Source organism: Vicia villosa, unplaced genomic scaffold, assembly GCF_029867415.1.
Source record: "Vicia villosa cultivar HV-30 ecotype Madison, WI unplaced genomic scaffold, Vvil1.0 ctg.000034F_1_1_3, whole genome shotgun sequence".
NCBI lineage: Eukaryota > Viridiplantae > Streptophyta > Magnoliopsida > Fabales > Fabaceae > Vicia > Vicia villosa.
In genome coordinates, this window is record NW_026704969.1 from 85,905 (window position 1) to 101,537 (window position 15,633).

Consider the following 15,633-nt stretch of genomic DNA (forward strand, 5'->3'; position numbering starts at 1 on the left):
GAAGGGGGACTCAATAGAAGGTAATTTCTTAAGCCACCCCTATATGGTGAAAAATACCTCCAAAAACCCCAAAATACCCTTCAGAAGTACATATCCGAACACACCTTTTTTCACATTTTCAAGAAGTTTCGGATATGCACATCCGAAATCACCTTTTCCAACGTTTTATTATTTAAACGTTGGGTTTAAAATGTCAGAGGTATTTTCTAACATTTTATTATTTAAGGTTGCTGCATTGTTACCAGTACCACTATTCCATTCATTTTCTTTCACTCCATAACCAAAACCCTCTCAAAAACTTCAACCATTTCCAATCTATTTTTCGTCTCCAAACTAAGTTTCAAGTGGTTGATCATAGCAAAGAGAGTATACAAAAGAGGCGAAAACTTGGCCGAATCACTTTTTTGAAAGGATGGTGGAGTTCCAAGAAATGATGAAGCATGAGAGAGAAACAAATAGAGAGAATTCGAAGAATTTACCGGTTTTAGATTTAAGCGGTGAAAATTCGTTCGGTGCATTTTAGAATGTAATCAAATCATTTTTTGAATGTATTGTCGTGAAAAATGTAAAATCAATACGATTGAATACATATATAATATGTCTATATTTCATGTAATCAATTTTTATTCTTACCAATTTTATTTTTCCATGTTAATTTGTGTCATACCCCAAAGATTGACCCTAAGATCTCAACTCATTTGCATTGAATCTCAAAGAGTATGATCTTCATTGACACATCCATTTCATATGAAAATTCGTTGATACATCATTTACTAACCAAAATATACAAAAGATTATGTTTGCTTGTTTGCTTGTTTCACAAGATAGGTGATTGATCAAGGAGCTCAGGCAAATTAGGGTTTTGTGACTCACAAAGGGACTCAAATATTCTCATATGCTCAAGTGATTTCCCTCATCAATATCTAAACCCAAGTGTGGTTCAATTTAGGATCAACAACTTTCAAATTCATCTGGTACACCAATAGGGTTATGACCTAATTCTCTAAAGAAGTTGACTTTTGGTCAAAGCATAAACTTATGGATCAAAGAATGATTCAAGAATCTCCAATGATTAATCATAATCCACTTATATCATCCATGTGGTTAGAAGAGCTTGATTCAATTGGTATTTGAAAGAATGCAATTCAATTGAAAAAACTCAACTGTCTAATGTCAACTTTGACTTTTGGGAAATTTGGTCAATCATGGACTTTTGAAAATCAAAATCATGAATATGTGGTTATGGAAGTAATTTGATAAAGATTAATCAAGAAAATCAATCAAATACTCAAAAGTCAAAGTTAGGGTTGTGACTTTTCATGAAGAAATTACATGTTTAATGCTCAACTTTGAAAACTCATAACTTTTTCATTAAGAAACCTTTTTTTGTGCTCCAAAGGCCAAAATGAAGACCAAGTTATATACTAAAATTTTGTCCTTGTGAAGGAACCTCCAAAAAATGCAAGGATTTTAAGTTATGGAGCCATGAAGTTGATTACTTTTTCAAACACTTAGAAAATTTTCATAAGGCAGATTTATTTCCAAAAAGTGCCAAAGTTTGAGGCTAATTTCCATCAAGATCCTTTGAGAATTTGAGAAAAATCCAAACACCAAAGTTGTAGAGGATGTTTAGGGATTTCCAAAAAGTACAAGAACTCCTCCATAGCACTTGTGAGCAAGGAGAATATAAGAGATGAAGTTAGGCATCCATGCTTGAATTATAGGTCCATTTTTGTGATCAACCAAGTTGCAAACTCATTCAAATCTGCAAGATCTTTGTGTTACATATCCATTGATTCATTCCATTTCAAGACTAAAGACACCATTGCTATTTATGAGAAGCTACTTTAATCACCAACAACTCTTGCATCGAGCTTCCAAAGTGTTTTCTTTGATCACACTCCATTACAAAGCCAACAAGCAACCATCTAATGTTCAGAAAAACCTCTTTATGCGCTTGATTAAAGCTTGCAAAATTCATAGAAACCATAACTTTCACATTTCTTCACAAAAAACAAACAATCACAACTTGAACTTGGAGCCTCATTTTGATATGAATTTTCCCTCCAGAAACCATAAATCTCCCTTATAAATAGAGGCCCTTTTCTCTTGAATCAAACACATAGAAAATTTAAGAGTCACTCCCCCACTTGAAAGCTCTAAAATTCTAACTTGCACAAACTTGTGATTTTTAAGTTCCAAGCAATCTTTGTGTCAAGTAACCATTCAAACACTTCCTATACACCATATAGAAGTTTTTAAAACGCACATATACCATTTGTAATCACTTTAAATCCAATTCCTATTTTCACTTCAAGCACTTGCAACTTAATTTTGATAGGAGAATCCTGACCATCACAAGGTGATCTAAGCATTCAGTTACCATCAACAAGGTTCAAGAATATTGTCCATACCATATATGGGAGTGCTCTAATCCAGTCTTCGATCTTCATCTACAGAGGTAAGTTGTTCAAACTCAAACTTTAGCATTTGTGTACCATTTTTAACAAAACTCGATTCTATTACGTTTGTTGCAATGTGAGGATCAAAAACCCTCAACTGGTTGACATTTATATTTGTTATATGTCATTTAATTTGATTATGAATTTTTAGGGTTTATATGGTTTTTAGGAAAATTATTGAGTTATATTTAAAATAAATTTATGATTGATACATATTTGAAATCGTGGTGAAAAATATAACAATTTTCATGTTTACAGTTTCTCATTTGGTTAAGAATTGAATGAATTGTGTTTTCCATAAATCCTTCATCTCAAGGTTGAAGATGAAGTTGATTTTCTGAACTTTGAGACTTGTTTTTAAATATAATTTTATGGAAGCGTGCTTTATAATGGATGTATGGTCACCCCAGTGGTAGAAACGCGCGTTTAAGTCTCTCCTTGCCACCAAGGGTACGGGTTCTTATCCCACCTTTTGCTATTTTGGTCATTTTTTAATTTGAACCTATTTTACTATAGGGTCATGCTAACATGTTAAGGATACTATAATTATAAAAAGTTAAATATAATTAAATGTAAAAAAAACATATTTAAAGTTTCGACACATTGAATGCACGTGTTCCAAGAAAATATTTCTATAAATAGTTTATTAACTGGGGCACATGTTAGCTTTTTCCTTTACTATATAATGGCTTGAAGGCGCCTTATGATCAACACAAACACTTTGCCTGGTGGCTAAGGTTTTAAACTGTGATATTGAGGGCATGAGTTCAAGCCTCCTAGGGGTCAAAACCTTATTTTTTATCACTTGTCTCATTTAGTTTCTTTACAAACTTTGATAATTTATTTAATTTAGTGAATCAATTTATTTCACTTGATTTTTTTGTACATCCCTCATTTATGTGACATATTTTGTGAATATATTTAAAAATCAAAAATATTATTTATTTGATCAATTTTTAATTAAATTAAAAATGATATTTTTATGCCATTTAAAAGGGCTTTAAATTACATATTTTCAACTGTTTTCGTCACTAAATGTTTTTATTAAACTTGTGTGATTATTTTTGGGTTGAACTTAGCTTCTTATGAAGTTCATACCACAATCCCTTTGGTTGTTCAATCAGGGCGTATTCAACTTTTAAAATGATTAGTTTAGTGTATAATACTTAAAATCTAATCATGATATCTTTAGATCTTTTGAGTTTAATGCAAATGCCTTGTTAATATTAGCTTGATTGCCATGATTTTTCCTTGTTTATCCACTTCTACATATGTTTGTTGATTTACATCTTTATACTTTATACTTTGGTTATGTCTTTGTCTTTGTATATATATACATTATCTACTAACCCCACATGCATGAGATATCCATCCATCATCACATCATGCTCATGCATACATGATATGATCTTGAGGTATGTCATCCTATTTATTCATGAAACTTTTATATTTGAGTTGCTTACATACATTAATGTCCTAACTCACTCTTGATTTTATTCATGAATACACATGACATGTCTCACACACCACACTTGAGATGCTTACCTTTAATGATTTCTTAAGATGAATGATTCCTCATTATTGCTAAAAATCCAAAAGAATGAGAATGGTATTGACTAAAATTGTCAAGGTACTCTCTCTTTCTCTCTATCTCTCTCTTTTCCTCCTCTTTTTACTTTGTGCTTAGTATTATTAAAGTTTAGCACTTTCCCCCTGTTTTAAAATAATTTTGTATTGTTAAAACTTAAACTCTTTTAAATCAATCCTGGTTTTGTATTGTTAAAGCTCAACCACCACCTTTTTAAATCACTTTTGCCTTGTATTGTTAAGCTTGACACCTTTTAAAATTTGTGAAGTATTGTTAAAGCTTAACATTTCAAAAACCCGTTAAATATTGTTAAAGCTCAACACCCAAAAAGATTTTTCCACTTGGCTCTTTATTTTCCTTTTAAAGGGAAACTACAAATGCTCTGACTTCCCTATTACACAAGAGGGGTATGTAGGCACAAGATGCGATGTCTTGCCGAACACACTTTTAAAATTTATTTTCTCACCATCCCATTCTATTTCACAAAACACATAAACAACAACGATAACAAATATATATTTTCAAAGAGTTTCCTACGGAGTACCATAGATGTGAGGGGTGCTAATATCTTCCTCTTGCATAACCAACCCCCGAACCTAAGATCTCTGTTTATTTTATTAGTTTTGATTTTAAAAATTTCTTTGGGTTTTATTTTGCTCTTTTTCCTATTTCCTTTGGAAACAATAAAGCGTGGTGGCGACTTTCACTAAAATATTATCCAATGGCCTCGGTCTCAATTTTTCACTGCTACAATTTGCTGCTGATTCTACCATATCAGAATGTCCCAGTGGTTTTGCATAATTTAGATATGCACATCCGAAGGAACCTTCAATTTAAAAAAAAAAAAAAAAGAAGCATCAGTTCTTATTTCACATTTGCATTTTCGAAATATGTTTTGATAACAAGATAAGATTTGTTGGATCCATATTGCTCCAAAAAGTTTATGAATATGGTCTCTAAATCATTTCATCGACATCATAAGCCACAATCATAAATGACTCAAACCTATCATCACCTTGCTTTTGTCTACTTCAGTGGTTACACGATGCCGCTTCAATTTAGGTTCTCGCAGGACACCACATTTGTCGAGTTGATTCTGATACTAAACTCTCTCTTGCAATATCCAGAAAATCGAAAGGTGGTCAAGCTTGAGTATCGTTCACCTTCGCTTGACACTGAAGAAAAAGTAAAGTTCACCCCATTTGAGCTCAAGAACGACGACGATTTAGAGGTTATGTGGACAACTTTTCAACAATATTCTTCAAATGGTCAGATCGAGTTGGATGCAAAGCTTCAAAGATCGGAAGAAGATGTTATCAAAATAGTACGACGTCCTCAACTACCCGTTTATAACAATATGTAACGTTAAATTTTTGTTGAACTAGCTATGTAATTTCAATAATTTATTATGAATCTATGCTTTGTTGCTTTGGTTTTAAGGATTTTGTTTCTGTTGTCCCGGACATGTTTTTGGATATGCAAATCCAAAGTCACATTTTCTTGGGGGAAAAAAGTGTCTTCAGAAGTGCAAATGCGAAAGCACCTTTTTTTGAAGAAAAAAAGGTGCTTCAGAAATGTACATGCGAAGTCACCTTTTTTTGAAAAAAAATAGTGTCTTCGGAAGTGCACATGTGAAATCACCATTTTTTTTATTAAATAATACGTTCAAATATGCATATCCGAAATAGTCTGGGATATTTTGATATTTTCACTAGAGATCTCTAAGAAAGTGAGGGTGTAATTTTGGCAGAAAAAAATCCTTTTACACCCAATTTAAGATTTGTTGAATATTTCAATCCCTCCATATGATTCCTTCCCCACCTAAGTTTTTGCATTTATCTTGTAATAATAGGAAGAGTGTTCTAGATAGGAGTGTGGTTTTGGTCTCTCCTATTTTATTAAGCCAAAGGATAGATCTTGCTTCTACCCAGGCACATGATAGGAAAATGGCGTCAACTTTAATTGCTCTCCCCTCATTCTCCATCTCAATCTTTATGTAGTGATGATTCTTCCATGTCAATGTTACAAAAATTGCTTCCAGTTATTTTGATTTAGTTCTTTTCAATAATTCAATTAATTTACTATTTATAATCATATATTTCACTTATTTATTGAAGTGCCTAGTACATTTGTGAAATGACATAACTTCTAAGAGAGATTGGATGTAACAACAATTACACAATACAAATTGATGATACAAGCTTAGTTAAAAGAAAATATCATAAAAGTATGAATGTTATAGGTTCAAATATAAATATACTCTTAGAAATGCCAGAAAATTAGTTTTTAATTCTTTTTTTCTTTTGAAAAACACATCGACAAATACTTTCTACGCACGTTGGACTTTGAGGAACGATACATCGCATTTGAAGACAGTCTCTATCTTCGTAGCAAAACTCCAAATCTTTGATGCCATATAACAAACAAAAATGTTAACAATATAGAAAGTAAATCGTTGTGTATAAGGTATAGAAGAAATTTAAGGAAAAAACAGCAAATGCACTTACATACACCTTCGGTTATAATGATAAACATGAAAAGATAAATGATCACAATATATGTAAACTTAAGAATTTCAGTCATATTTTTCTCATTTTCTCGTAGAAATAGAAAATGATACAATTATTTTATAATGTAAGACACTTCATCCTTCTAATTTAAATAATAGTTAGACGTCTCTTGGATGTATACATATAGTGTTTGTCTTTATAGCCTATTGAATTGATCACTCAACCTTAATCTCAACCTTAATTAAAATAATATTTAAAAATCATGAAAAGAGAGAGGTTTGAATATTTGACTCCATTAGAGAGAATTTGAGAGGAGTTGAGTATTTTTTTGTTTAGGTTTATGATAGTTGGCATAGAGAAAGAAGATGAGAGAATTTGTATTTGTGAAAGTTAGTTTTGTTTTGAGATGAATAGTGTTTGTGAGTATTGAGTGGGGGATTGTGATTTTCTTGGTGTGGATTGTGGGTGGTTTTTTATCTCCTCCATTTTCATAGAAAATGATTGAGAAATTGTGTACAATTCGATCTCTCACTTAAAATATTTCATTCTTATATGGGTCATGCTTGAGGAATTGTGTCTGTACTCAGTAAGGTGGAATGGACTTAAACTCGGATTGAACAAAGCTCGTTATGGTTTTAAGTCATCCCATAAGGGCAAGAGCAAGTTAGTTTAACTTAACAGGCTACGACGAGCATGTCATCCTAGAGCTAACATATTTTACTTTTGATTGATACACTTTAACACTCAGGTAAAGCAATCAAGGTGTATCAATAGCCATAAGTGGTCAGTCTAAGACAAAAAAGTAAAATACTTGATTCCCATTACTTTGTCTCATGTAGACAAGGAGACATGAGTCTTAATGCCAATCAATTGGTTTTATAGATATAGAGCCCATGAGATCATATATATACTAGCAATATCAAAGCCCAAGTCTCTGACAATTTCAAGCCACTTCTCTTGACGATGTTCGATGTCAAGAGTGGTCCTTAAGAGCATATCATCACTATAAACACATAAATGACTATCATAGGGGCGACTGACTCCCTTAAGTGAAATTTGATGTCGGGGACATTAAAAGAAGCGTCCCTTAGATAGTATACAAGCATCCCAAGATTTTCAATAATAAGTTACCACGACATAACGAAGAAGATGATTCATTAGTTTTCATTTAGTAAATATGGGAAGGTTTCCACCACGAGTCTTTTTAATTTTCGCCAAGGTCATTGTGAGTCATTACGAGAATACTTGGCGTGGTTTAATAAAGAAACCATCAAGGTCATTCATCCAAACTAGGAGATATTTGTAGGGGGCTTCTAGAATGACCTCAAAGTCGGGCATTTTAGTGAGTTCCTAACACAAAAATCTAGAATTCTCAAAGAGGGAAATCATGGTCGGGGAGATTTCTATATCAAGGGAGAGAAAATAAATATCGATAAAGGAACCAAAGAAATCAAAGAACAAGGTAGGAAAAAATCTCAGATAGCTGGACATTGGAGGAATCAGAATGTGATACCGGTTTGGGAAAAAATATCAAGACGTTAAATCTCTTCACCCCATTAAACATAAGGAAGGAGAAGATCCTTCAAGATGCCTACCATACCAAGATAATCCTTGAACCTCACTCCCTTAAAGGAGATTCCATGGAAAGAGGTCTGGATAAATGGTTTAAACATCACTAGATACGGTGACATCATACCGATGATTGCACCATTTGTAGCTGGATATTAAAAAATTATTTCAAGAAAGGCGCTCTTGTTCATCCAGGAAAGAGTATGCTTGACAAGTGACGCCCAATGCAAAGGTTGCACTCATTGATAAAGGAATCCCCTCTCCAGAAATTAGTTTTTCCAACAAATATGTGAGGAAATCATACCCCACGAGGATGATCTGATGGTAATCAAATTTCAAATTCATGACTAAAATGTCAAAAGAGTTTTTGGTAGATCCCAAAAGCTTTGGTGACGTCCTTTAATGGATACTTTAGAAGGTTTTAAAATAGACCATGAGCTTCTCCAACCTTTTAAGGGCTCGCTGATTAGAAGAACGTGTGCATGACAAGGGGTATGTAACCATTTTAACTACCTTTGGACATGGAGGAAACAGAAAGACCATTAAAGTGAGATATATGGTGTTTAATGCCCCTTCCTCGTACAATATCATCATTGGCTAACATGACTTCAATGCCCTGACGGCTGAATTATTAACTTTTTACTTAACTATGAAATACCCTTTAAGTAAAAGGTGAATTAGGGGCAGTCAAAGGTGATAAGGATATAGCGACAAGGTGTTACCAAGACAATTTTAAGTTGAGAATGAGGGGCAAGGAAGAATCACCATATCAATATAGTTCTGAAAAAGAAAAACAATATGGACTAGATCCACGGGCGAACCCTATAGAGGAAGTGAAGGCCATACAAAATAATTCCTAAAAAGCCATCAAACCACTCACCGACCTTAACAAAGAATGCCTCAAAGACCTTTACCCATTATCGATCATTGATAAATTAATTGATGGTGCTTCCGGGTTCTGGGTGTTGATCTTTATGGGAGAATCAAAACACTATATGGTTTTTTTATCAAGTATATGTGATAAAACCATCCATTTCTTTGCAGCAATAAATAAAAGGCAGCAAGCTTTCAATGAAATGAAGAGTGTGAAGGGGATTTTTAGGAGTTAAAAACTTTTTGGAAACCCTTTCCATACTCACTCACCCAAAGAAGTAAATTCCCTTGTAAATTTAGTGATCAATCACTACCAATACCATAAGCTCAATCTTAGTCTAGGAAAAAGATGAAGGTGAAAGACTAGTTTACTTAGACAACAAGGTCTTTGTCTTGAAAGGGGTCAAGCTATGTTATGAGAAGATAGAACATTTGGCTTTAGTGACCGTAATCACCGTAGGGAAGCTAAGGACTTATTTTCAAGGACACCCAATCATCATAAAGACCAACTACCCCATTAAACAAGTACTAAAAAATCGAACTTGGATAAAATGATGGTAGTGATGGTAGTTGAGCTCTCATAATAGATATTTCTTTAATACCCAGAAGCACCACCATGTCCCAGGAACTAAAGGATTTCTTAGTCAAGTTTAGCACACTAGTGGAAGTAGAGGTCCCCCTACCTTTGGACCCGAAGAGGTGTTGTTAGAATAATCCTTATGTTTTGGATTTGCGGACTGTAAAAGTCAAGCAGAGTACAAGGTCCTTATGTTTTCTTCACTTCCAAAAAATTGTTGATTAACCTATGAGTGTTTTCAATCCATATGCTTATAGTGACTTCATGTTCCAATCATTTTTATTTCATCATCACATGTATTTCATGACATAACTCTTGACAACGCCACTAAGTGGTATGTGTTTTGTTGAGTGTTTTTCTCTTTTTGATGTTGTCAAAGGGAGAGAATTTATGCAAGCAAGAACAATGTTTGGTTGCAAATATTAAAAGGAATATGCACATATTCAGGGGGATGCATGATAAGAGGCTACAAATACGTCGTATGTTTTTCCATCAACGAAAAGAGGGGTATATGAATGCAATATCATCTCTTAGATGTTTTGAATGATGTTAAAACTAGGAATTATGTAGTATTTGTACATTTGATCTTATCTCTCTATGTCTAGGTTACATTTTCATCTAAGGACACTTCTAGATCAAGTCATAAGCTTTTGGACTAGTTTAAAATGTCAAAAATATGCATTTTTATGAAAAATCATGCTTGGAGTCGACTCACCCGTGGTAGGAGTCGACTCCAACTGAAAGATTTTTGAAAAATAACTCTCTGGTCAAAATGAGTCGACACCTAGCCCCTTGGAGTCGATACACAACGCGAAGGGGTCGACTCCCTCGAGTTGTGGGTCGACTCCCACTAAAAGTGTTTTCAAATTTTTTTCTCTGCCATAAGGAGTCGACTCCCACGCATCTAGAGTCGATATATAACACAAAGCAGTCGACTTTATGTGTTGTGTCTTGACTTCTACTAAAGTTGTTTTTGAAAACTGTTTTCTGTCAAAAAGGAGTTGATTCCTAGGAAGTATGGGTAAACTCCCTTGCCCTTAGGAGTCGACTCGGACTTCGAATGAGTCGACTCCTTATTCTAATGGACGATGTTCTTTGAGAGACTCGTCTCTTTGTCTCGTGCATAAGTAGTTTGGATAGTTCATTCAGTCTAGTATTTCATTTGAAATGGCTACCCCTGAATCTAAGATTATCGTTGACCAGTCTCCTTGAAACCAGAGTCTGTGTGCTTTCCCCTGAGCGTGCTTCGTGAACCTCTATTTCATGATTGGCCCAAGCGATAAAGGAAGGATGTAGCGAGCTTCACATTGACCTGTTGGATCCGGCCTAAGAATACATCTTTTCATCAGATGGAGATCCTTTGGTACATGTAGGAGGCGTTTCAATAGCAGATCTACGGTCTGACTTTAACTAAGAACTCTTTCTGTCTTCGATGTGGCATACTAAGGACCACGTAACGACGGGAAGTATAAGCCACGTTAGATCGAAAGATGGATCATGAATCCTCAACATGATCTTCAAGGAAAACTCCTTCAGCCCTCTTTAATCTTGGTGTAGATCGAGATCTAAATCTAGAATCCTTTCTTCTGTTGTTTCGTGGAGTTTTTGAGGGAATCCGAGATTCTGGGATCTAAGAAGGTAGCAAATGATGGAGTTTGAGAGAAAACATAAATTTATGGAAATCGTAGGAATCAAATGTTGATTCTCACAGACGGCGCCACTGTTCCATTCAGGAACCAGGAATGAATGCAGTTGGAGAACTTATGATCTTGAAACAGTGGTGTTGATCTCCGTCACGACCGCACAGGATGGACCAACATGATAAACACTCCATCGATCAAACCAGTTCAAGATTCAAGATGAATATGAAAAAAAATAGAGATCATATAATATACCTTGCTTTTATGTGTGAATTGATTTTTATACATTAGGCTAGAATAGATTTGAAGAGAAATATGGATCTTAGCTATTAGACCTCTAACTAACCTAAAACAAAAAGTAAAAAGTTAAGCTTAATAACAATTTTGATATTCTGTTCTATTTCAATTATGAAATTAATCTTTTTATTCTAAAGTCAAACAGTTCTTATCTTTCCTCACAATTTCATATTTAAAATTGGCTTAAATATACGATACTCCTTACCATTGTAGCGAGTTTTAATTTTCTCTTTAAAAAATTGATTTTCCCCTATAATATATATTTTTTTTGAATTCCCTCGTAAACGTACTAGTACAATTTTAACACTTAATTTGGGGGGTGAATAAAAAAAAATTATAGGGGGATAACTTGTGCCCTTAGGAGGCAAAAGACATAGAATTTTCACATTTTAAGGAGAAATACAATTTTTTTTTATAAAGAGATAAATCGATTCTCGTCTATATTGCATGTAGGTATTAACCCTTTAAAATTTATGGTTATTCTTTTGAAACAATATTTTACTATATTATTAATCTCGAAATTTTCACAAATAACATGTCATTAAAAAATAAATATATTATTAAATTATAAATGTAAAATTATGAGTTAAATTTAAAATTAAAAACTACACTCTCTATTCTATGTTATAAATAAATTTATTTTTTAAAATTTATTGAATAATTAATATATCTAATTTATAATTTATATATAGATCAAATATATTAATTATTTAATAAATTTAAAAAATTAAAATTTAATTATAATATGAGACGGATAGAGTAAATTAAAATAGAGAATCAAAATTATAATTAAACATAATATTTAATAAAACAAAATCAACTTCAAAAAGAAAAAGAAAGAAAAAAAATAAAGCAACAACAAATTAAGACACGTTTCGAAAGGTCAAATAGCCACATAATTATAACTCATATATATTTTTTCATCGAAAACAAAGTATTGTAGTTAGAAACAGACAGGATTGAAACCAAGAAACATAAAAGGAACATAAACAAATAGACCAATATAGAAAGCACAAAAAACACATGTTGCTTAAAAGTAACCACAAATAATCATAGCTGGCTATTACAATATTCTAAAAGGAATCAAACCACCTTTCTAAAACCATTGAAATTGAATAACTTTGCAGAATTTGTGGTCAAAACTCTTCCCTTCAAGTCTTGTCTTCTCTGAATTCTGGTGATCTATTTGTTAGGTTCATCAAAAAATGGATGGTGTCTCTGTCAAGGTTGAGCCTGAGGAGTTTAGGGGTCTAGAATCTTCTCCTGTTGCTGTTGATGGTGTTAGTTCTAACATGGATGATGGGTCAATGGTGAATTTCTCAGCAAACAAGTGAGTTTTTGATGTTTTTAAGAAGAAAAAAAATCATGTCTTTGGTTATTGATCTTTTATGTGGCTTACTTTACCCTTTTATTTTTGTTTCTGTTTTTTTAGTTTGCAATTGTTTTGAGTGCCAAAATTGCATGGGATGAATAATAAACTATGGTGTTTCTTTTCAATTTGTTGTGCCTTAAATTGTTTCAATTTGTGTGATACAACTGCATATATGATTGTGTAACCCTTATTTCTCTGAATTGAAATTGTTCTAAGGAGTTGAGGGAACTTGTTAGTTAGGATGGTTGTAGTGTTCTACTAGGTGGAACATGCAGCAGAGCTATGTAGATCTGTGAGTAGAAATTGAAGACATGTCTGGTGTTGGACATGTGTTTGTGTGAGGGTCATATAAAGACCAAAATATATGTGATTATATTGAATGATTTTCACATTTTAAGATTATTATAGGTCTTAGTGTTGCGTTTGGTGTCTGTGTTGTGTCATGTGTCTGGTGTCCGTTCTTCTAAAGATGTGTACAGTGTACGTCAGAAGGAGGCTCTGTGTTCTGTTTTGTATGAAGTCATTGCTAGCCTCACACATCACAGTTCACAATGTTTGTCAAGGCCGGCATAATTTGCCTTTCTTGTTTTGATGAGTTTAACACATAAAGATGTTTTAGGCATAAGTTGATGAAAGTTGCATGTAACCAGATTGAAGAGGGACAAAACTTTATGATGATGATCCCATGTAATGGCTTGGTCCCTCGCATATGTTTCAGAGGGACTGAGAAGCTTCTACATGGTGATTGTGGAAAATCAATGTCAAATGCGGTCGATGTAGCCTCAATCACGGCCACTTTGCATTATTTTATGCTTTGTATTTTATTTTATCGATCAAGTTTATCATTATTAGTAGTTTATTACCCCTATTATTATTATTATTCTCTCTATTAGGTCGATGGCAGCATCTCGAATGAACGAGGCGTTTCCTAGTACAAATCAGCTTACCATCTTCTATAACGGGAATATTTGTATCTATAACGGAATTCCAGCAGAAAAGGTAGCCCTATGCTGCACTATGAGATGATTACGATACAATTAAAATCATATTTTGACTTTCTCTAGTTCACTAACAGATGCAAGAAATAATGCTCATGGCTTCTGCTTCTGCCAAGTCTACGGAAACGAAGAATATTGTGAAACAGTCTCCTGTTCCTTCACCTATGCCCTCAAGCCCCTCTTCTCCACTTGCCGCCACTGATAATGTTGCTTCATCGCAGGCACTCTGCTTTCCTGCAAAGAAGAGTTCCGTCTGCAGGCTGCAAGGTTTGAATTTCGTTATTATTATTATTCTATAATTAGATGATAATCTTTTAAATAATTACGTCTTAAAGTATTCAGAAACTGTTTGAACTAGATAGACCGTTAATGTAACATAAACTCATATGTTCGTGTTTTTTTCTTGATATTTCTTGTCAGAATTTCCAATAGCACGCAGACATTCACTTCAAAGGTTTCTTGAGAAGCGGCGAGACAGGTACTATATATTAATCAGTTTAGAGTTTCATATTTTCTGTATGATTGTCATCATGTACTAGAATTCATACTCGGAACATGTTTGTTTATTACAGGTTGGGTAGTAAAGCACCTTATCCGTCTTCGCCGATAACAAAGGTGGCTGACAACATTGAGAACAACTTCTGCTCTGAGAATTCGCCAGATTCGGTTTCGTTGAAGGGGCCAAACGAAGAATTTCAGCCAACTATATCTGCCTCTTGAGCAGAATTCTAGTGTTGGTTGCTGTGTTTTGTCTGTATGCATGTAGAACTACTATATAAACTAATGTAACTGTTATTTTTCATGTTCTGAAGACATCACTACTGAACCTGAAATTGTAAGAAGTGTGACTTGGAAGTTGCATGTTTCTGGTCATGTCTAGAAAGAATGCTTTCTGCTTAGATCACACATTTGTAATTGTTTTTCTTGTATTTGACTGTTTGTAGACAACTAATTATCATTGTGTTAATGTTCGAAAATATACTTTTATGATATCTTCGATTCGATCTTTTTCCTGCCTGTTTGGAACAAAAAGCATTATATGTTAAGCTATATAGATAGTTAATAAGAACCTGAAGACTGGCCAAGCGACTTAAATAGTCAGCCAATCGTTCCAATACAATTCGTTTGAGATTTTGACACTTCTATGATACGCAAGCCCCTATCGATATTATTGCGACCAAGGTTGTCAAGATCTAAATATTGCTCGAGATCATGATATGGTAAGATCGTATAACACGATATTATGACTAAGATCGGAAGATCTTACTTAGTATGTGTTTGGATTTCTGTCTACTTGATCAAAATCTTGTTAAAAAATCACATCACCTCAAAAGCTCCAAATAGTAGCTTCATAATTTTCACATTTTTTTGTATTGCGATGTGGTTTTTTTTTTTTACTGTGATTTGGTTTTAAATGCAAAGCCAAATACACTTGATATTTTTTGTAACATTGAGAGGAGGTAGTAAAATTGTAGAACATCCTAGTAAAAATTTGTAAGATGCTACTAAAACGTAAAATAAAGTGTTTTTACATGATATTTTGGTAAGCGTGTTTGTCGGAAAATGATCGCCACCAAAACATAATTGTTGCGCTTCTGCATCTTGCCATCTTTTTCGGCTTGTAATGGCGATAGCCAAAAAAAGGCCAATCGTTGCCAATATTGGCACAATCGCACAAAATCAACAATTTCAAGATCTTTTTTTGTTACGGCACATGATTCCACTTAAGATTTAGATTATTGGGCGA

General features: G+C 33.6%; 1 protein-coding gene across 1 annotated transcript; it reads left to right on the forward strand.

The window, feature by feature from the left end:
• Nucleotides 1-12,505: 12,505 nt before the first annotated feature.
• Nucleotides 12,506-14,878, forward strand: LOC131622636 (protein TIFY 3B-like). The gene is made up of 5 exons (XM_058893673.1): nt 12,506-12,846; nt 13,782-13,887; nt 13,964-14,153; nt 14,307-14,364; nt 14,459-14,878. The coding sequence occupies exons 1-5, from the start codon at nt 12,722-12,724 to the stop codon at nt 14,604-14,606; spliced, it is 627 nt and encodes a 208-aa protein (XP_058749656.1). The 5' UTR covers nt 12,506-12,721; the 3' UTR covers nt 14,607-14,878.
• The last annotated feature ends 755 nt before the right edge of the window (nt 14,879-15,633 follow it).

Excerpts from the sequence above, each read along its gene's own strand:
- LOC131622636 (XM_058893673.1), top strand. The coding sequence starts at position 12,722 with ATGGATGGTGTCTCTGTCAAGGTTGAGCCTGAGGAGTTTAGGGGTCTA. Across the intron at positions 12,847-13,781 it reads GTGAATTTCTCAGCAAACAA|GTCGATGGCAGCATCTCGAA; the intron begins GTGAGTTTTTGA and ends TCTCTCTATTAG. Across the intron at positions 14,154-14,306 it reads TTCCGTCTGCAGGCTGCAAG|AATTTCCAATAGCACGCAGA; the intron begins GTTTGAATTTCG and ends ATTTCTTGTCAG.